Here is a 20,644-nt window from a genome sequence, read left to right on the forward strand (position 1 = left end):
CTTTATTTCTTGAGGTCCCCCCTCACCCCTATTGTTAACACAGTTGCTAAAATCATTGTGGGTATACAATATCATGTTCTACTCAAAAAAGCTTTGGATTACCTAGCAAAATTCTTGTGTACATAATCTTCACATATGTCCTGTTCAGCCACGACTTGGTAGCCCATCCACTGGATGGTGCCAAAATTTGCTTACCTATTCCCCAGCTGTTGGACATTTGGATCATACTAAAAGCATAAGCCCTTTAATAATCTGGGGTCTGGATGCATAGACAGAATGCAGTGTTTTATGCACCTGTCTGATGTTGATATCTTTTATTCTCAGATACCTGACTTCTTCTCTGGGTCAGTCTGAAATGATCATAAAGCCCTCTGTGGCACTGACCTTTTCTCTGAGAGTTCCTATCCCTCTAACATCTGCTTTAGGCTACAGAACTCAGGTAAATCTTCAATTCCAGTGTTTCTGTAGCCTGGGACCAAATCTGTCTATCTCCTTAATACCCTGTGAACCCATACCTTCTCTCCATCTCCATAGTCTTGTGCTGGCCTCCTTGCTGTTCTTTTTTGCCTCCAGGCTTGTCGACCTCAGTCCGTTCTCAGAGAGCTTCCAGCAGCTTCCTCTGCAGTGCTTGCTTGGTTGTGCCTCTCCTGTGATGGCCGTGGTCAGGCATGGCATTCAAGGCTCCTCTCTATTTGTAGCATCCTCTCTTATCACATTCTTCCTGTTCCCCGGACAGCATCCATCTCCATTTTACTGTATATCTGCCTGTGCTGTTTTTATAGCTTTAGTGAGGCACACTTGGCATGCAATAAGTTGCACATATTTAAAATGTACTGTTTGATCAGTTTTGTCACATGTATCCACCTATGAAGCTATCACCACAGTCAACATAACACATGTATTCATCACTCTCAAAAGTGTTAATTTGCCTCACTGTAATCCCTCACTCCTTTCATTCCCACTTACCATCCTCACTTCTTCCTTTTGCCTAGGGATTTAAAAAGGAAAATGAATGGGATTATATGCTTTGGAATTATTTTTCTATGAGGAAAAAGTACTCATTTCTTCTAAGAAGAAGAAATTCATTCTAAGAAGAAGATTTCTTCTTAGAATCTTTGAGAGCATTTATATTAAGAAAATCTGACCATTTCACTAAGACACACTGATTGTGCTCTTGCTATCACTGAGTAAGTCTTGTGGAGAACAGAAGAGGAGGTGAAGAATATGGCTCCAAGATGTTTATTCAGTTGTGGGAGGTATAAGACAGATAAACTTACACAATTAGCAACCAGTGATCAATAGTAAATGTCAGAGCTATAAACTGATTGATAAATGGAGATGGATGTAATGGGATGGTAGCAGATGATTGCTATTTAGACACAGCACTCCACTTCATCTGAGTATGTGGTTTGTATGTTACCCACCTCCAGGTATACAGTGAATTGCATTCTGGTAGATTCCAGTTTAAGCAGGAAGAGCATGGGGTCCAGAGTCAGATAGAGCTATATTGGAATTTTATGCCACCTGTTAACTGGGTAATTCTGGGTAGGGAACTTTCTGAGCTCAGTCTCCTCATTTTTAAAAGAGGGATATTTATATCTAATCTCATAATAACATTGTAAGAATTAGAGATAATGTATATAGAATGTCTCTGTTATCAGTAGTGGTGCATAGTAATACCACTGTACTTCCAGGAGCCCTTACTGTTCTGTGCACTTTGTATTTATATCATTTAATTCTTACAACAACTCCTGAGAAGTATTGTTCCTCTAAAAGGAAGAACTCCAACCACATGCCCTCTTAATGAAGAAAGCAGCACCATCTGCTGCTCTTAAGCTTTATTTTCTTTTATGTAAAATGCTCTTTATAATGTCTGACTTTGAAAGTTTCTAGATAAAATGTTGACTCTTAGTAGGTATCCAGTGAATGTTAATTCCCTCCCAATCCACAGACATCATCTCAGCAACCTCAGATGATCACTGGATAAGATAATTAAACTTGTTTTGGTTTGCAACTTCAGAGCTGTAATAAATTTTATTTTCCCAGACTTTTTTTAGGGACTTCAGAATCACTTGCCTAAGAACATCTGCACTGGCCTGGTGCCAAGCAACTTTAAAGAAAGCAGCATGTGTGTGCAGCACACTTGAAGACCAAATGCATGGGGTTCTGAAGTTAACATAGAGGCAGGATGAAACATCTTGGGTCTAATAGGTCATCAGAGTGTTGTAGCAGCTTTATTTAAAAATTATAGCTAATATTGCTTCATAAATTGCTTCCTAAGTAGTAAAATCACTATAAGGATTTCTATCCAGCCACTCTCCACTAATCAACTGTAAGCCTTTAAGTATTTTACACCACATGTAACAGAGTTAGCAACAAGTATTATTAAGTATTACAGTGTGAAATAGTCCCAAAACAGAATTGAAGTTAATTGCAGTAATCCTTTGTGATTACCAAGTATAGCGCTGCACCCCATAATTTTAAAGTCTGGAGTGGTTTAAGTATTCAAGCTACATATGACACCAAAGGCACTATTATTACAGAAAAAAATTCAAATGGCTCATGAAACACTTTTCTCAAGAGGTGCATTTTTACAATTCTGTTTCTTGGTTTTGAATACATTGTTATAAAACCCAGCCAGCAATAACATTGTATATAATTGTTGCTAGAGAGATCCAGGTGTTAATCCAGACAGGACCCTGTGTGAAGAAGCTTTAGGCAACAAGCTCCACTTGCAACCCACTCAGCCCACTGGGGCACTTGGGTGCAAGATAATTGGCTTCCCTGTGGGAAAGATGAAGTCTTTTACCGAGGTCATGAAACAATTGAACTTGTGATTCATCTGTTTGCCCAGGTGAAGCAGCATCAACCAGTTTTTAAGGGGAACACTGGATGACAGAGTGGTATGCAGTGGGAAAGGGTTGCATACCCCAGCGAGGTTATATTTATGGGAAAAAGAAAGTGAACATTATACATGCATGCATGCTAAGTTGCTTCAGTTGTGTTTGACTCCTTGGACTGTAGCCCACCAGGCTCCTCTGTCCATGGGATTCTTCAGGCAAGAATACTGGAGTGGGTTGCCATGCCCTCCTCCAGGGGGTCTTCCTAACCCAGGAGACAAATGCACATCTCTTACGGCTCCTGCATTGGCTGGTGGGTTCTTTACCACTAGCACCATTGACCCTATGGTCTGTAAGCCCACAGGCTCCTCTGTCCAAGGGATTCTCCAGGCAAGAATACTGGAGTGGATTGCCTTTCCATTCTCCAGGGGATCTTCCTGACACAGGGATCGAACCTGAGTCTCCTGCATTGCAGGTGGATTCTTTAGTGTCTGAGACACCAAGGAAACCAACCCTTCATTTTAAAGAGAGATTTGAATTTAAATTTTTAGATTAGTGTTAAAAGGGAACAGCTCTGTGGTCAATAAAGTCTTAGAGAAAGATGAATAATTCATTCCTTCATCAAATCTTTATTGAAGAGCAACTATGTGTCTGGCCCTGTTCCAGGGATTAAGAATATGCTGTTCCACAGAACATCACTTGTTCCTTCTCTCATAGAGCTTTAGATTCTAGTTATGGATGCAGACAGTAAATAAGATGAATTAGTAAAGTGTTGATCATATACCTGTTAACTGTTGAGAAGAAAGTAAAGCAAAAAAAAAAAGAGAGAGATAAGAAATGAAATGTCATGGTGAAGGTGTTGTGATACTAGCTATGTCTACAGAAAGGGCCATTTAGGAAAAAACCTGAAGGAAGTTACAGTGTAAGTCATGCAGGCATCTGAAGGAAGAGTCATCCTGTGAGTGGAAATGCTCTGGGGTAGAAATGCATTCTCCATGTTCAGAGACCAGCAGGGCCCAGTGTAACTAGCATTGAGTGTAGGAGGCAAAAGGCAGTAAGACCAATAATATCCTTCTATCCAGATCATTTGGAGCCTTCGGTTTATATCTGGGGAGATGTGGGAAATGACTGGAGAGTTTTGAACAAAAGGATGAAATGACCTGGCTAAATTTTGAGCAGGGTATTTCTGGCAATTTTGAAAGTAGACGATAAAGGGAGATGTAAGGAGACCTGTTATAGCACCTCAGACTGTTCCTTCTCATCCTTCCCACATCCATGGGTAAACCACTTTCACAGACGAGATAACTGAAGCTGAGAGCTAAAGTAACTCTTGATTGTACCAAGTACATGTCAGAGCTGCAAATTAAGCCAAGTTGTCTGGTTGCAAGACACTCTACCCTACACCACTCTAGCTCCAGACTGGCCTTTCTCACTCACAGTAAGCGTACCTGACTTGCATGGTCTATGGAAACCCTCAGTTGTACTTCATAGCATCGAAAACTGCACAAACTTGGATGCAACTCATATGTTAACAGTCTGTATTGTTTGCTTCCTTTCATTAGGACCTCTTGGTTTTACATGGATTAAACATTATTGTACATATGATAAAGGAAGTAAAACTTTTACAATGAGTGTTTCAGAAATGAAGTCCAGTGGGAAAATGGTGAGTCATTTTTTTTTCTATTGTCTTTTAACTGAAATTGTTATTTAAGTAATGGAAATAAAAATCTTTTGCACGTATTTTTCTAATAAACGTGTTCACAATTTTTAAACATTGAAAAGTCACAAAAGTTTTCTCTCTAAAGACCTTGATGACTTAAAAAGAACAGCCAGTACTTCTCTTTCACTTTGGCCGTGAATCTTTATAAGCAGTTACATTACATGTACGGACACCTTGGTGGATGGCCTCTCACATTCCTGGCAGCAGAGTTGTTTGTGGTGTTGGTTTGCCAGCAGCCCACAGAGGTTGTCAGGGGCAGGTCGAGGCTCACGAAGTCCGCCTCTTTCTTCCCGGTGGTTTCCTGTGGGAGCCCGTGTTTGTCCCTGCATGCCACAGTCCCTGCAAGCACTGAGTCCTTCTTACTGAAATGCTGGCCAACAAAGTTTCTCAAAAGAAACCAGTGAGTGCTCATTTACCCCTGAAGTCAATCAGTCACTGAATGTCTCACACGGGCGGCGAACAGTACAAACTAAGAGTACTTTGTCTGCGGAAGTGCTGCCGAGTGCAGCACCTTTATTGCATGGAGTTTGCAGTCTTTTTGTGAGTTAAGATATGAATATGGCAGACGATGAGACCTACAAATAAGATGACTGAGCCATCATCTGCGAGTCCTAGAGCTGGAAGTTATCCTAAAGATTATTGAGGCTCGCCTCCTATCCTAAAGATTATTGAGGCTCACCTCCTTTTAACCAACTAGAAGATAAAGATGGTAGAAAGTAAGTGACTCCCCACCTAATTTGTGGTATAGATCATGGAGTAGTAAATGTTGACCTAATTTAGGCACACATTCAAATATATCAACTGAAACTTATTGTGCTTGGGCATTCAATAGAGTCTAATGATTCAAAGTGACATAAAGTAAAGGAGCACATACCAGAGAAAAAGAAATCTAAGATTGCTACCATCACGAGAAGTTGTTAACTGCTGTAATCACACCTTAGTTTCTACTCAAGTTTTTGTAAGAAAAGCTGTTGCCCAGAAGTGAGTTCATGTGACAGTAGTGAGATAATAAACAGACCAAGCCAGAGTTCTATTAATAAATCTATAAGATTTGTAACCAGAGACAATAGAATTAACCAGGCATTAGGTAAATATTCTCCTTAAAATTGAATGGCTTTTCAGGTATAGAAGAGAATTATGAATTGAGCTTATGTTGGATTCTGTGCAAAGAGGTTTAGTTCCAGAAGCAGGCTAGCAATGGGTTACCAGCAGAAGAATCACATGGTATGCATGATAGTAATAGCGCTATAACAAGTATCTACTAGAGCTTTATTATTTTGGTAACTCTCTTGAGATTTGGAGTCAACTGTCAGCTGTCATTTAATACTCCACAGCTCTGATTCAAATATATACACATTATAGTATAATGTAACATGATAAGTAAATGTTAAAGGGTGATAGGCACAGAATTCTCAGAATTCTTTGAATAAAACATATACATGTGATTAATTTATTAATAAATGGTTTGGTGTATTACAGTTAGGAAGTTAACATTAGCCAGACATCTTTGTATTAATATTTATTGAAACAGGGCATAATTTTGATCTTTATACATAAACTGTACTCTAAGTTATTTTAATATGGAAACTTTAGATGGTATATTTAATATATTTCAGTTCACTCTGTCATCATGTCAAAAATATGTTCCACCTCTTGTTTCAGAATGGCCTTGTTACTAGCTCACCAGAAATGTTTAAATTAAAATCTTGTATCCGACGAAAGACAGATTCAATTGATAAACGATTCTGCTTTGACATAGAAGTGGTCGAAAGGTTTGAAATTTTCACTTTGTATTTTTTAATTTGGTTTAGATTAATGTTTTTCTGTGTATAGCTATAAATATTAAACAGCATAAAGTGCTTGTTTTTGAGTCTCTTTTTAAAAAAGCAGTATATGTTTAATTCATTCTCTCACTTGTTTATTCAATAAATATGGATTACATGATGCTTTCAAAAAAATAAACTAGACACAGAGTGCTACCAAAGGGTAATGTCACGCAGTGAAGAATCTGAAAAATCGTGTAAATGACTGTCTTGTTCAAAAGCACACATTGTGGACTAAGTTCCCCTTCCCAGTGAAGGAACCTGACAGCATTGTTCATGGCTCCTGGGCCAGCCTTTCTGTATGGTTTTGAAACCTAGGGGCTTTGTGCCAAAGTATAAAAAAAGACACTGCTGCATTTGCCGTAAGCTTCCTTCGGCCACTGAAATTCCATGCCTTCCATGCACACAGCACTGTTCTGGGCATTCTTAGTCACAGGATATTGGGAGAGACATAAAGGTTGTGCAGCCAAGCTCGTCATCTAATGGAACTGGTTAGCTGTACTCATTTATCATTTCAAGTAGAGTAGAAACAAAGTCAGGAAAAGTATGTAAGTATGTTTCTTGATCTCTGTGGTATTCCGTAATATATTCTTCCCCTGTATTACCACCATGCTTCTGAATACTCTAGCTTTGCGTGTGAATATATACCACATATATATATATAACACTCTGACATACTGTATACACTGTTATATATCATAGCTTACATATACTATAGATTATAATTATTTAGTAGGACATGGCTCCATTTTTATGCTTCTTTAAAACAGTGTTAGCTGTTTTGGCCTTGTGTTCTTATACTTTGTAGATCTGCTGAGCAAGTTTACTTTTCTCTCCAAAAATTCCTTTGGGATTTTTGACTGGAGTTCTATTAAGTTGTTAATTAAACAATGGTGAATTGAACTCTCCCTAAGATTTTATATATCTTTTTTTCCCCCATTTTGTTTTTGGGTGTCTTCTTTTCATTGAAACTTTGAATAGGATTCTTTCATTAGTAGAAACTCATTTTTGTTTTATGGTTGAAACTGCTGTGGAAAGACTAGTAATTTTTTTATATATCAATCTATGTCCATTGGTTTTAATAATTTTGTGATAGGAACGTCTTGATTTTCTGTCTAGATGAATACTAACATATTAGTGATTTTTCTTTTCTTTTTGCAGTGCTTTCTAGATATATAACCTTGGAGCACACTGTTAAACCCTGTGCTTCAGTTGTTTTCATCTGTAAAACAAGGCTAGTCACTATGCACATCAAAGGGTTGTTGTGAGGAATAAATAGGTTAATGAAGGAGGCATAACAGTGCCTGGCACACAATAAACAGCCTACAAGTAATGTTGTTATTACTGCTATTTTAAACTGGCTTAGATTACCCAAAATAAAATTACTTTAATCTTTATAATCAGTTTCTCCATTTCTTATCAATATAATGATCCATTTTCCTGTAACCATGAAGACATATCCCTTTGTTACAGTTTTAGCTCATTCTAGGCTTGTAATTGGCTTCCCCATTATACAATATTTAAATGAGATTGCCTTCTTGTTTACCTTGTCACAGAGCCCTCTAAGTTTCTGTTTATCCTATGAACAGCTTGCACAGTTCATTAGGTTAATTTCACTTTTTTCCTGGATTTTCTGTCTTTGTCTTCATATTGATTTCATCTCTCCCTTTGCTTGCTCTTTCTTGAAGCACATCCTCAAGTAGTTATTTCAGAATGGGTACATGGGAGAGAGTTGTTTTCTAAAGTGTTAATGGTAATACTGTGATCATTGTATAAACACTTTGGTCTTATTGTCTTCTGTAAAATTAACTAGTTATAGTATAAGGCTTCTCATATTGCTATATGAAACTGAAGTGGTTCAGTCATGTCCGACTCTTAGCGACCCCAGGGACTGTAGCCTACCATGCTCTTCCGTCCATGGGATTTTCCAGGCAAGAGTACTGGAATGGGTTGCCATTTCTTTCTCCAGGGGATCTTCCCAACCCAGGGATTGAACCCAGGTCTCCCACATTGTAGACAGATGCTTTATTGTCTGAGCCACCAGGGAAGTTCACATTGCTATATATTCATTGTAATTATTTTTAGTGACTAGATGATAATACCCTGGGTCATATTCTTAATTATTCACATCTTATGGAATGTTTAGGTGGTTTTGAAGTTTAATGACTGTGGCTCTGTCATCCTTTTCAGTCATTTTAGGGGAAGTAGTTTGAGACCAGCCTCCTTCAGACAGTCTTATACCTAAAACACTTAGGATTTCTTTTCAATTTTTTAATTTCTTTTTTTTTCTCTCCTATCTATATTATTTTCTCTTTTTTCTCTTTCCTGCTTTTTCTTCAAATTTTAATTTATTTTAACTAAGAATTTAAATAAACAGCATATGTTTAAAGGCATAAATAAGTGAATTGAATATATATAATACTTATTTTTAATAGGCATGGGATCATCACATTGCAAGCCTTTTCAGAAGCTAATCGAAAACTCTGGCTTGAAGCCATGGATGGAAAGGAACCGGTAGGAATACGACACATTCTCTAATTTTGATTCTATTGTTCTAATAATTGCAAAGTACATATAAAAAATTTATATGCCTCTATATAGTATATTTGAAAATATTAAAATAGCAAATCAGGAGTAGAGACTCTTACTGTTTTCTAATGTTGTGTCACTGGCACATAACAACAACTTTTGAATTTATTTTTCAGGGAGACTTCTAGGACTAATTTAAAACCCTAAAATTACTTTCAAAAAGTAATTTTATTTGGCTACATTGATTGGATTGCTTTATTTTGCTAGTTCTTGAGTGTCTACTCTTTGCAAGGCCAGTGTGAGGTTTGCAAGGCCAGTGTGATCAGCATGATGAACAAATTTCAGGGTAACCTAGACCACGGGTTAGAAGTCTCCTTTGATAAAACTGTTTGTAACTTGACATTTCCCTCAATCCAGATCCCCATTTTTCTAATAGATATTTTGATGTTGACATAAATTTACTTGAAATGATCAGGGAGGCGTATATAAAAAAGGGAATACGCCACTGATGACGTCTGTGACGCACGGCACTGAGGGCTTAGAGGGATGAGTGCACAGAGCCAGTAGAAGACACCAGCCTGTCCCTTGAAAACTGTCTTTTAAATGGCAAAGAACTTGTGAAAAGTGCCTGTGCAACAGCAGAGCTACACAAAGTGTGGACCCTAGATTTTGAATCTGTCCTACCAACTATTACCAAGCTACACTGAGTACAAAGATTATGATTAAGGATCTGGAAAATTTTGTAGCAATTAGGAGTCATTTTACATCTGTTGAATTTAATAATAAAAAAATTTAGACTGTCTATTCTTGATTGTTTATTACATTTACTTTTTTTTTTTTTTTTTTTTATAATTTACAAAATTATCTGTCAGTGACAGATTAAAAATTAAAAACAAAGCAACTTGTCTCTTTACTAATAGTTGCTAATAGTTGAGAGGCAAGCCCTGACCTACAGGAAATTTAGAAGACAGTGTGATAGCTTAAGAAGCACAAGTTAGGGTACATGCTGAGAAAAAACGTTAAGCAGGTAATTTGAGGAGGAAACAATCAGGTGCATCCGTCATGAGGTACTTCCTGGAGAAGGGAGATGGTGCCTCGTGTTGGATAATGGAATGAAATGCTTAGATCAGAGGGAAAGGGGTAAACCTTTGCCCAGGGCAGGACAGCAAGGGAGGAAAAGGAGTGGGAGGCAAGACTGGAGGAGGGCATTGTGCACACAGTAGTGGTAGGACCTTGAAGTCAAGACACTCTGTTTCTATATCACTGAACCAGTACCACCCTGGTCATTATCTGTTGTGGCTCCTTAACTGCAGATGACTGGCTGACTTCTTTTGTTTTTTAGATTTATACCCTGCCTGCAATTATTAGCAAGAAAGAAGAAAGTAAGTTGTTTTAATAATTATTTGAAATGTTATCATGTAGATTTTTTTTTTTTTTTTTTTAGTTGAAGTAAACGGCAGTCCACTCCAGTATTCTTGCCTGGGGGATCCCATGGAAAGCCTGGCGGGATACAGTCCGTGGGGTCTCAAAGAGTCAGACAGGACTGAGCAACTAAACCACAACAACAAAAATAACAAATTAGTTTCAGCTATACAACAAAACAATTAATTTCTGTATAAACTGTAAAGTGATTACTGCAGTAAGTCTAGTACCATCTGTCACCATAAAGTTGTCCTCCAGCCTCCAACCCCTTCCCTCTGATAACCATGAATCTGAGTTTGGTTTCTTTTTTGTTTGTTTTATTTTTTTATATTCCACATATAAGTGAAATCGTATGGTATTTGTCCTTCTCTGACTTATTTCACTTAACAAAATGCCTTTGAGTTCCCTCCATATTGTTGCAAATGGCAAACAAAAAATTTCCTTTTTTATAGCCGAGCAGTAGTCCATTTTGTGTATATACCTTATCTTCTTTATCCAATTCTCCCATCAGTGTCAATTTAGGTTGTGTCCATATCTTAGCTATTGTAAATAATGCCACAATGAATATAGAGATGGATATATCTTTTCAAGTTAGTATTTTTCATTTTCTTTGGATAAATACCCAGAAGAGGTATAACTTGATCTTATGGTAGTTTGTTCTTAAACCTTGAGGAACCTTTGTACTATTTTCCGTAGTTGCTGCTCCAGTATACATTCCTACCGATAGTGTACAAAGTTTCCCTTCTCTCCACATTCTCTGTAAAACTTCTTTTTTTGTCCTTTGGATAATAGCCATTCTAGCAGGTGTGAGTGATATCTCATTTTGATTGCATTTCTCTGATGATTAGTGGTGTTAAATGTCTTTTCATGTGCCTATTAGCCATCTGTGTGTGTTTTGAATAAAATATATAAATCCTCTGCCCATTTTTAAGTAAGTTGTTTTTTACTATTCAACTGTTTGAGTTCTTTATATATTTTTTTATATTTACCCCTTATCATATATATGATTTGCAAATATTTTCCCCTCATTCAGTAGATCACCAATACATTTTGTTGATGATTCCCTTTGCTGTACAGAAGCTATTCAGTTTCATATAGGCCCACTTGTTGATTTTTGCTTTTGTTGCCTTTGCTTTTGAGGTCAGATCAAAAAAATTCCATGTCAACACATACTAAGGAGCTTACTGCCTACATTGTTTTCTAGAATTTTTATGGATTCAGGTCTTATGTTTAAGTTGTAATCCATTTCAATTTGATTTTTTGTGCGTGGTACTATATTCATTTCTTTGCAAGTGTCTGTCCAGTTTTCCAAGCACCATTTATTGAGGAGGCTGCCTTTTATCGTTTTATATTCTTGACTCCTTTGTCATAAATTATTTATCCATGAATATATGGGTTTATTTTTAGACCCTTTACTCTCTTCCATTGATTTGTGTCTGTATTTATGCCCTTACCATACTCTTTTGACTACTGTAACTTTGCAGTTTACTTTGAAATCAAGGAGTTTGGTACCTCCAGCTTTATTTATTTATTTACTCATTTAGGGGTTTGTTTTTCTGATGATTCTTTTTTTGTCTGAAATCTGCCTTATCAGATTCTTTCATGGTTCCATAAAATCATTGATTATTAGTTCTAATTCTGTGGTAAATGCCTTTGGTAGTTTGATAGGGATTGCACTGAATCTGTGAATTGCGTTGGCTAGTATGATCATTTTAATGATATTACTTTTTCCCATTTATAAGTGTGGTATACCTTTCCATTTGTGTCATCTTTAATTTCTTTCATCAGTGTCTTAGAGTTTTCAGTGTATGTCTTTTACCTCTTTGCTTAAATTTATTCCAGGGTGTTCCTTTTTTATGTAGTTGTAAATGTGATTGTTTTCTTAATTTCTTTTTCTGATATTTTGTAATGAGTTATAGGAATACAGCAGATTTCTGTATATTGATTTTGTATGATGAAACTTTACTGAATTCATGTGTTAGTTCTAAGAGGTGGGTTTTTTTTTTTTTTTTTTTTTTTGGTGGACTCTATAGTTTGTTTTTTCTATATAGTATCATGTCATCTGCAAATACTGACATTTTTTCATCTTCCTTTCCAGTTGGGATTCCTGTTATTTCTTTTTTCCCCTAACTGCTGTGGCTAGGACTTCCAATATTATATTGAATAAAAGTAGTTACAGTGAGCATTCTTCTATATAGTTCATAATCTTAAAGGAATACCTTTCAGCTTTTTACCAATGAGTATGATATTATCTGTGGGCTTGTCATATATAGCCTTTATTATGTCAAAATATGTACCTTCTCTGCCCACTTTGTTGAGAGTGTTTATCATAATAAGATGCTGAATTTTGTGAAATGCTTTCTCTGCATCTATGGAGACAGTCTACATTTTTTATGATTCATTTTGTAAGTATGAGTATCATGTTTATTGATTTGTAGAAGTTGAACAAGCTTTGCATCCTTAGAACAAATCTCACTTGATGATCATGATCATCCTTTCCTTTTTTTTTTTTTTCTTTTTTTTTTTTTTCCTTTTTATTTTATTTTCCTCTTTATTTTAATTTCATATGTGATTGAATTCAGTTTGGCTTTCCAGGTGGCACTAGGGTTAAAGAACCTGCCTGCCAATGCAGGAGACACTAGAGAGGAGGGTTCAAAACCTCGGCCAGGAAGATCCCCTGGAAGAGGGCATGGCAACACACTCCAGTATTTTTACCTGGAGAATCCTATGGACAGAGGAGCCTTGTGGGCTACAGTCCATAGGGTCACAAAGAGTTGGGCATAACTACCACACAGTCATGAAGCAACCTAGCATGCAGCATATACGAATTCAGTTTGCTAATATTTTGTTGAAGACTTTTACATCTATTTTCATTGGAGATGTTGGCCTGTAATTTTCCTTTTTTATGTGTCCTTGTCTGTTTTTGTTATCAGGATAATGCTGGCTTTATAAAATGAGTTTGGAAATGTTCTGCCTTCTTTACTCTTTGGATTAGTTTGAGGATAGATATTCAGTCTTTGAATGTTTGATAAAATTCACAGGTGAAACTGTCTGATGCTGTACTTCTGTTTGTTGGGATTTTTTTTTTTTTTTTGCAATCTCTTTACTAATAATCTATCTATTCAGATATTTTATTTCTTTATATTTCAGTCTTGAAGGTTATATGTTTCTAGGAATTTATCCATTTGATCTAAGTTATCCAATTCCTGTGCCCCAACCAGTAATGCTGAAGAAGCTAAAGTTGAAGTCTTCTATGAAGACCTACCGGAGAAGGCAATGGCACCCCACTCCAGTACTCTTGCCTGGAAAATCCCATGGATGGAGGAGCCTGGTAGGCTTCAGTCCATGGGGTCGCTGAGTCGGACATGACTGAGCGACTTACTTTCACTTCTTACTTTCATGCATTGGAGAAGGAAATGGCAACCCACTCTAGTGTTCTTGCCTGGAGAATCCCAGGGACGGCGGAGCCTGGTGGGCTGCCGTCTACGGGGTCACACAGAGTCGGACACGACTGAAGAACTAACACCCCAAAAAGATGGATTTTTCAATATAGCGGACTGGAATTCAAAAATGGGAAAACAGATACCTGGAGTAACAGGCAAATTTGGCCTTGGAGTACAGAATGAAGCAGGGCAAAGGCTAGCAGAGTTTTGCCAAGAGAACGCACTGGTCATAGAAAACACCCTCTTCCAACAACACAAGAGAATACTTTACAAATGGACATCACCAGATGGTCAATACTGAAATCAGATTGATTATATTCTTTGCAGCCAAAGATGGAGAAGCTCTATACAGTCAGCAAAAACAAGACCAGGAGCCTACTGTGGCTCAGATCTTGAACTCCTTATTGAAAATTCTGATTCAAATGAAAAAAGTAGGGAAAACCACCAGACCATCCAGGCATGACCTAACACAAATACCTTACATTATACAGTGGAAGTGACAAATAGATTCAAGGAATTAGATCTAATATACAGAGTGCTTAAAGAACTATGGATGGAGGTTCATGACATTGTACAAAGGCAGTGATCAAGACCATCCCCAAGGAAAAGAAATGCAAAAAGGCAAAACGGTTGTCTGAGGAGGCCTTACAAATAGCTGAGAAAAGAAGAGAAGCTAAAGGCAAAGGAGAAAAGAAAAGATATACCCATCTGAATGCAGAGTCCCAAATAATAGCAAGGAGAGGTAAGAAAGCTTTCCTCAGTGATCAGTGCAAAGAAATAGAGAAAACAGTAGAATGGGAAAGACTAGAGATCTCTTCAAGAGAATTAGAGATACCAAGGGAACATTTCATTCAAAGATGGGTGTAATAAAGGACAGAAATAGTATGGACCTCACAGAAGCAGAAGATATTAAAAGGAGGTGACAAGAATACACAGAAGAGCTATACAAAAAAAAGATCTTCATGACCCACATAACCATGATGGTGTGATCACTCACCTAGAGCCAGACATCCTGGAATGTGAAGTCAAGTGGGCCTTAGGAAGCATCACTATGAACAAAGCTAGTGGAGGTGATGGAATTCCAGTTGAGCTACTTCAAATCCTAAGCAGTGGTGCTATGAAAGTGGTGCACTTAATATGCCAGCAAATTTGGAAAATTCAGCAGTGGCCAAAGGACTGGAAAAGGTCAGTTTTCATTCCAATCCAATGCCAAAGAATGTTCAAACTACTGCACAGCTACACTTATCTCACACACTAGCAAAGTAATGCTCAAAATCCTCCCAGCCAGGCTTCAACAGTATATGAACTGTGAACTTCCAGATGTTCAAGCTGGATTTAAAAACAGCAGAGGAACCAGAGATCAAATTGCCAACATCCACTGCATCATCGAAAAAGCAAGAGAGTTCCAGAAAAACATCTACTTTTGCTTTATTGACTATGCCAGAGCCTTTGATTTTGTGGATCACAACAAACTGGAAAATTTTTAAAGAGATGGGAATACCAGACCACCTTACCTGCCTCCTGAGAAATCTGTATGCAGGTCAGGAAGCAACAGTTAGAACTGGACATGGAAAACAGACTGGTTCCAAATAGGAAAAGGAGTACGTCAAGGCTGTATATTATTACCTTGCTTATTTAACTTACATGCAGTGTACATCATGTGAAATGCCAGCCTGGATGAATCATAAGCTAGAGTCATGATTGCCGGGAGAAATATCAATAATCTCAGATACGCAGATGATACCACCCTCATGGCCGCAAACAAAGAGGAACTAAAGAGCCTCTTGATGAAAGTGAAAGAGGAAAGTGAAAAATTTGCCTTAAACTCAGCATTCAGAAAACTGAGATCATGGCATCTGGCCCATCACTTGATGTGTAAACAGTGGAAACACTGAAAGACTTTAATTCTGGGGGCTCCAAAATCACTTCAGATGGTGACTGCAGCCATGAAATTAAAAGACGCTTGCTCCTTGGAAGAAAAGCTATGACTAACCTAGACAGCTTATTAAAAAGCAGAGACATTATGTTGCAGACAAAGGTCCATCTAGTCAAAGCTATGGTTTTTCCATTAGTCATATATGGATGTGAGAGTTGGACCATAAAGAAACCTGAGCGCCTAAGAATTGATGCTTTTGAACTGTGGTGTTGGAAAAGACTCTTGAGAGTCCCTTAGACACCAAGGAGATCCAACCAGTCCATCCTAAAGGAAATCAGTCCTGAACATTCATTGAAGGGACTGATGTTGAAGCTGAAACTCCAATACTTTGGCCACCTGATGCGAAGAGCTGACTCATTGGAAAAGACCCTGATGCTGGGAGGGATTGAGGGCAGGAGGAGAAGGGGACGTCAGAGGATGAGATGGTTGTATGGCATCACTGACTCGATGGACATGAGTTTGAGCAAGCTCTGAGAGTTGGTGATGGACAGAGAGGCCTGGCGTGCTGCAGTCTGTGGAGTCGCAAAGAGTCAGACACACCTGAGCAACTGAACTGAACTGATCCAATTTGTTGTCATATTATTGTTCTTAGAAGACCCCCATGATTCTTTGTATTTCTTTAGTATCACTGCAATTTCTCCTTTTTTTATTTCTCGCTTTGTTTGAGCCTTCTCTTATTGGTTAGTCTAACTAAAAGTTTGTCATCTTTGTTTATCTTTTCAGTGAACTAGCTCTTGATTTTTATCTTTTTTATTATTATAGTTTTAGCCTCTGTTTTATTCATTTCCACATTAATCTTTATGATTTTCTTCCTCCTCTTACCTTTGGACTTCGTTTTTCTTTTTCCAGTTAGATTGTTTGAGATTTGTCTTTTTTCTTTAAGTAGGCCTGACTTCCCTCTTCCAGGACTTAGTTGGTGGTCCAGTAGTTACGAATCCACCTTCTAATGCAGGGCATCCAGATTTGATCCCTGGTCGGGGTACAAATATCCCATATTCTGCAGGGCAGCTAAGCCCACTCACCGTGACTACTGAGCCCCTGTAGTCTAGAACCTGTGAGCCACAAATGAAGATGACCACTCGCCATAGTGGTCATCTTAGTGAAGACCCAGGGCAGCCAAAAGTAATAGTTTTTAAAAAATTGCTTTTGCCTTGTCTCAGATTTTGAAATGTTGTATTTCTGTTTCCATTTTTAAAATTAGTTTTGATTTCCCCTCGGATTTCTTCATTGACATTGGTTGCTCAGTAGTGTGTTACCTAATCTCCACATATTTGTGATTTTTTTCAGTTTTCTCTTAGTTCTAGCTTCATACCATTGTGGTTATAAAAAATGTTTGACATGATTTCAGTCTGCTTAAATTTATTGAAATTTGTCTTGTTGCTTGACATGTAATACATCCTGGAGAATGTTCCATGTGTACTTGAGAACAATGTATATTCTGCTGCTTTTGGATAGAATGTTCTATACATTATCTATAAATATAGCTGATCTAATATGTTAAGGCCAATGTTCTCTTAATAATTTTCTGTCTGAATGATCTGTCCATTCATGAAATCAGGGTGTTAGCGTTCCGTGCTATTATTGCATTCCTGTTATTTTTCTGCCCTTAGGTGGGTTAATATTTGCTTCCTATATTAAGGTGGTCTTGTATTAGTTAATGTATGTTCAAACATATTATGACCTCTTGTTGGATTGACTCCTTTATGCTTATGTAATGCCCTTCTTTGTCTCTTATTACAATCTGTGTTCTAACTTCTATTTTGTCTACTGTAAATATAGCTACACCAGCTTTCCTTTTGCTTCTGTTTGAAAGAAATATCTTTTTTCATCTCTTCACTTTCAATCTGTTTGTGTCCTCAGATCTAAATTGAGTCTCTTGTAGGCACTATATTATTGTGTGTTTTTAAAAATATGTTTAGCTGCTCTGGCTTTTGATCAGAAAGTTTTGTCCATTTAAATTTAAAGTAGTTATTAACAGGTATGTATTAATACTTCCTGTCATTTTGTGACTTGTTTTCTAGTTGTTTTTATAGTTTCTCTCTGTTCCTTTTTTCTCTGGTTCTCTTTCCTGTGATTTGATGACTTTTTTTCACATTATGTGTATATATTATCTTTAGTGTATGTACAATAGGTTTTTGGTTTGTGGTTTCTATGGAATTCATATATAAAAAACATATGTATGTATGTATGTATGTATGTATGTATAGTAATCTATTTTAAGCTGAGAGGAAGTTAAGTTTTAAAGCATTCTAAACATTAAAAACATTTTTAGTTCTCCCACCCTCATTTTATATTTTTGATGTTATATATTGTTTTTGTTTCTCTTAATTATTATAGTCATTGTTAATTTTACTTGTTTTTGCCTTTTAACCTTCATTCTAGGTTTATAAATGGTTAATTCACTAACTTTACTATATGTTTGCCTCTACTCATGAGATTTTGACTTTCTTATGTTTTCTTGTTACTATTTTATGGCTTTCTTTGTTATCTTGAAGTTCCTTTAACATTTCTTGTAAGGCAGATTTAGTGTTGATGATGTTTAGCCTTTACTTCTGTAGAAAACTATTTCTCCTTCCGTTCTGAATAGTCACCTTGCCTGTGGAGTATTTTTGGTTGAATGGTTTTTCTTTTCAGTACTTTCAATATATTATGCCATTCCCTGTGGCTTGTAAATTTTTTGCTAAGAAATCAGCTGATAGTCTTATGATGTTTCCCTTATATATAACAAGTTATTTTTTCTTCTTGCTTTTATGATTCTCTCCTTGTCTTAATGTTTGACATTTTAGTTATAATGTGCCTTTGTGTAGATCTCTTTGGGTTCATCTTACTTGGAATGCTCCATGCTTCCTCAACCTCAGTGTCTGTTCTTACCCCTAGTTAGGGATGTTTTTAGCCATTGTTTCTTGAACTAAATATTCTGCCTCTTTTTCTCTCTCTCTTCTCTTTCTGGGACCCCTACAATGAGGATGTTATTCCTCTTGATATTGTACCATGCTATTGCTAAGTCGCTTCAGTCGTGTCCGACTCTGTGCGACCCCATAGACGGAAGCCCACCAGGCTCCCCCGTCCCTGGGATTCTCCAGGCAAGAGCACTGGAGTGGGTTGCCATTTCCTTCTCCAATGCATGAAAGTGAAAAGTGAAAGGGAAGTCGCTCAGTCGTGTCCGACTCTTAGCGACCCCATGAACTGCAGCCCACCAGGCTCCTCCATCCATGGGATTTTCCAGGCAAGAGTACTGGAGTGCCTTCTCCGGATATTGTACCATAGGTCTCTTAAATACTTTTATTTCTTCTGATCTGTTACGATGAATTCCACTTTCCTGTCTTCCAGGTTGTTGATCCTTTCTGCTGCTTCATTTAGCCTGCTACTGAAACCCTCTAGTATATTTTTCTTTTCAGTTAGAGTATTCTTGAGGTCCATGATTTATTTTTGGTATTTACTTATATTTTCTATCTTTTTGTGGAAGTTCTCATTGTATTCATCTGTTCTTCCAAGAGATCATTGAGCATGTTTATGTTCATTAAACTATCAGGTAAATTACCTCCATTTCAGTGAGGGATTTTTTTCCTGAATTTTTGTCTTTTCTTTTGTTTGCGACACATTCCTCTGTTTTCTCATTTTGCTTGTCTCTCTGTGTTTGTTTCTACAAATTAGGCAAAGCAGTTACTTCTAGTCTTGTTGGAGTGACTTGTAGGAGATGAACCTTGTTTTTCAGCCTGCCCTAGCTCTTTTTTGTCTCTGGAGCATTTGTAATTATCTAAGTAGTTTAATTTTATTCTTGATAGGTCACTATCAGTGTTCCACAGAGAGGGATCTAGTTCACCACTTAGCTTTAGGCTGTTTGGAATGTAGGCCTTTGGGAATCAGCTTTTAAAAAAATGTGTGTGTGTGTGTGTATGTATATATTCACAGTTTTATGTGACCACTGTTATAACCCCTGCTAGCTTCAAGTGGTTCTGAGGTGTCCCCTTGGTGACAGTTGCCAAAATCAGAGCTCCAAATGCACGTATAAGCTTCTCTCTGGCAGGTACAGGTGAGCTGTCACAGGCCAAGGAACGGTGTGAGGATGGCTCCCCCCAGCCTGTGTTCTCTGGTGTGGGAGCTCCTCTGCAGCTTCTAGACATGTGATTAACTGGAAGCCTTCCGCTCACTTGAGCTCTGGGACAAGTAATTAGAGCTGTTTTCACAGGAAGTCCAGGGATGTGTTTCAGTCTACTGTCTATATTGTGGTGATGGTTCACTACCATGAACTGTCTCCTCGATTGTTTCAGACCCACAAGGCCCAGAAATCCAGTCATCTCTGGATCATGGCCAGGTGGTCAAGGTGTGTCTCCTGTATGAAGTGAACATTCCTGACAGCTCAGTGGGCCCCAGGAGAGCCTACCGTGAGATTGCTGACTGCACCAATGCTACAAGAGTGCACGGTTGCCCACTGGCCACAGTGAGGCCCCAGGAACATGGAGGGCAGGGTGGGATCACAGACTGCAGCAGGACCACAGGGACATGCAGGTAAGCCCCCTGGCTTCAGTGGGACCGGGGAGCACGTGGAGCGAAGGCAAGTCCTATGGCTCTAGCAGTGTGATAGGAGAGCCCAAAAATATCAGCTCCTCTGTCTCAGAAGGTTCTCACAGACCTCTGCATTCCGGGCAGAGCCTTCGATCTTAACTAATGGATCTCCTTCATATATGGTCTAGGAGCTTTCCACACTGTTGGGTTTGTGCTGAGTCCTAGTGTGAGTTGCTCTGCATGAGGGAACTTTTCAGTCCCTTCAGCCTTTTGCATCTTCTGAACATCCGCCCTGTTGATATTCAAAGCCAAAAGTATTGGGAGCTCATCTCTCCAATGCAGGTTGTAAGGTTGTGCCTGATACGGGGCACAAACCCCCAGCTCCTCCGGGAGAAGTTCCACATGTGTGAGGTCTCTTGCACCTC

General features: G+C 38.0%; 1 protein-coding gene across 2 annotated transcripts in view; it reads left to right on the forward strand.

The window, feature by feature from the left end:
- The window catches only part of ARHGAP42 (Rho GTPase activating protein 42), a 349,920-nt gene that overhangs the window by 280,382 nt on the left and 48,894 nt on the right, over positions 1–20,644 (forward strand). For both annotated transcript variants that reach the window (XM_027563908.1, XM_027563909.1), the window contains 4 exons: positions 4,403–4,503; positions 6,223–6,332; positions 8,819–8,897; positions 10,255–10,294. In XM_027563908.1, coding sequence (XP_027419709.1) covers positions 4,403–4,503; positions 6,223–6,332; positions 8,819–8,897; positions 10,255–10,294 — 330 coding nt within the window. The remainder of the gene's footprint in view (positions 1–4,402; positions 4,504–6,222; positions 6,333–8,818; positions 8,898–10,254; positions 10,295–20,644) is intronic.

This window comes from Bos indicus x Bos taurus, chromosome 15, assembly GCF_003369695.1.
Source record: "Bos indicus x Bos taurus breed Angus x Brahman F1 hybrid chromosome 15, Bos_hybrid_MaternalHap_v2.0, whole genome shotgun sequence".
In the NCBI taxonomy this organism is placed as follows: Eukaryota; Metazoa; Chordata; class Mammalia; order Artiodactyla; family Bovidae; genus Bos; species Bos indicus x Bos taurus.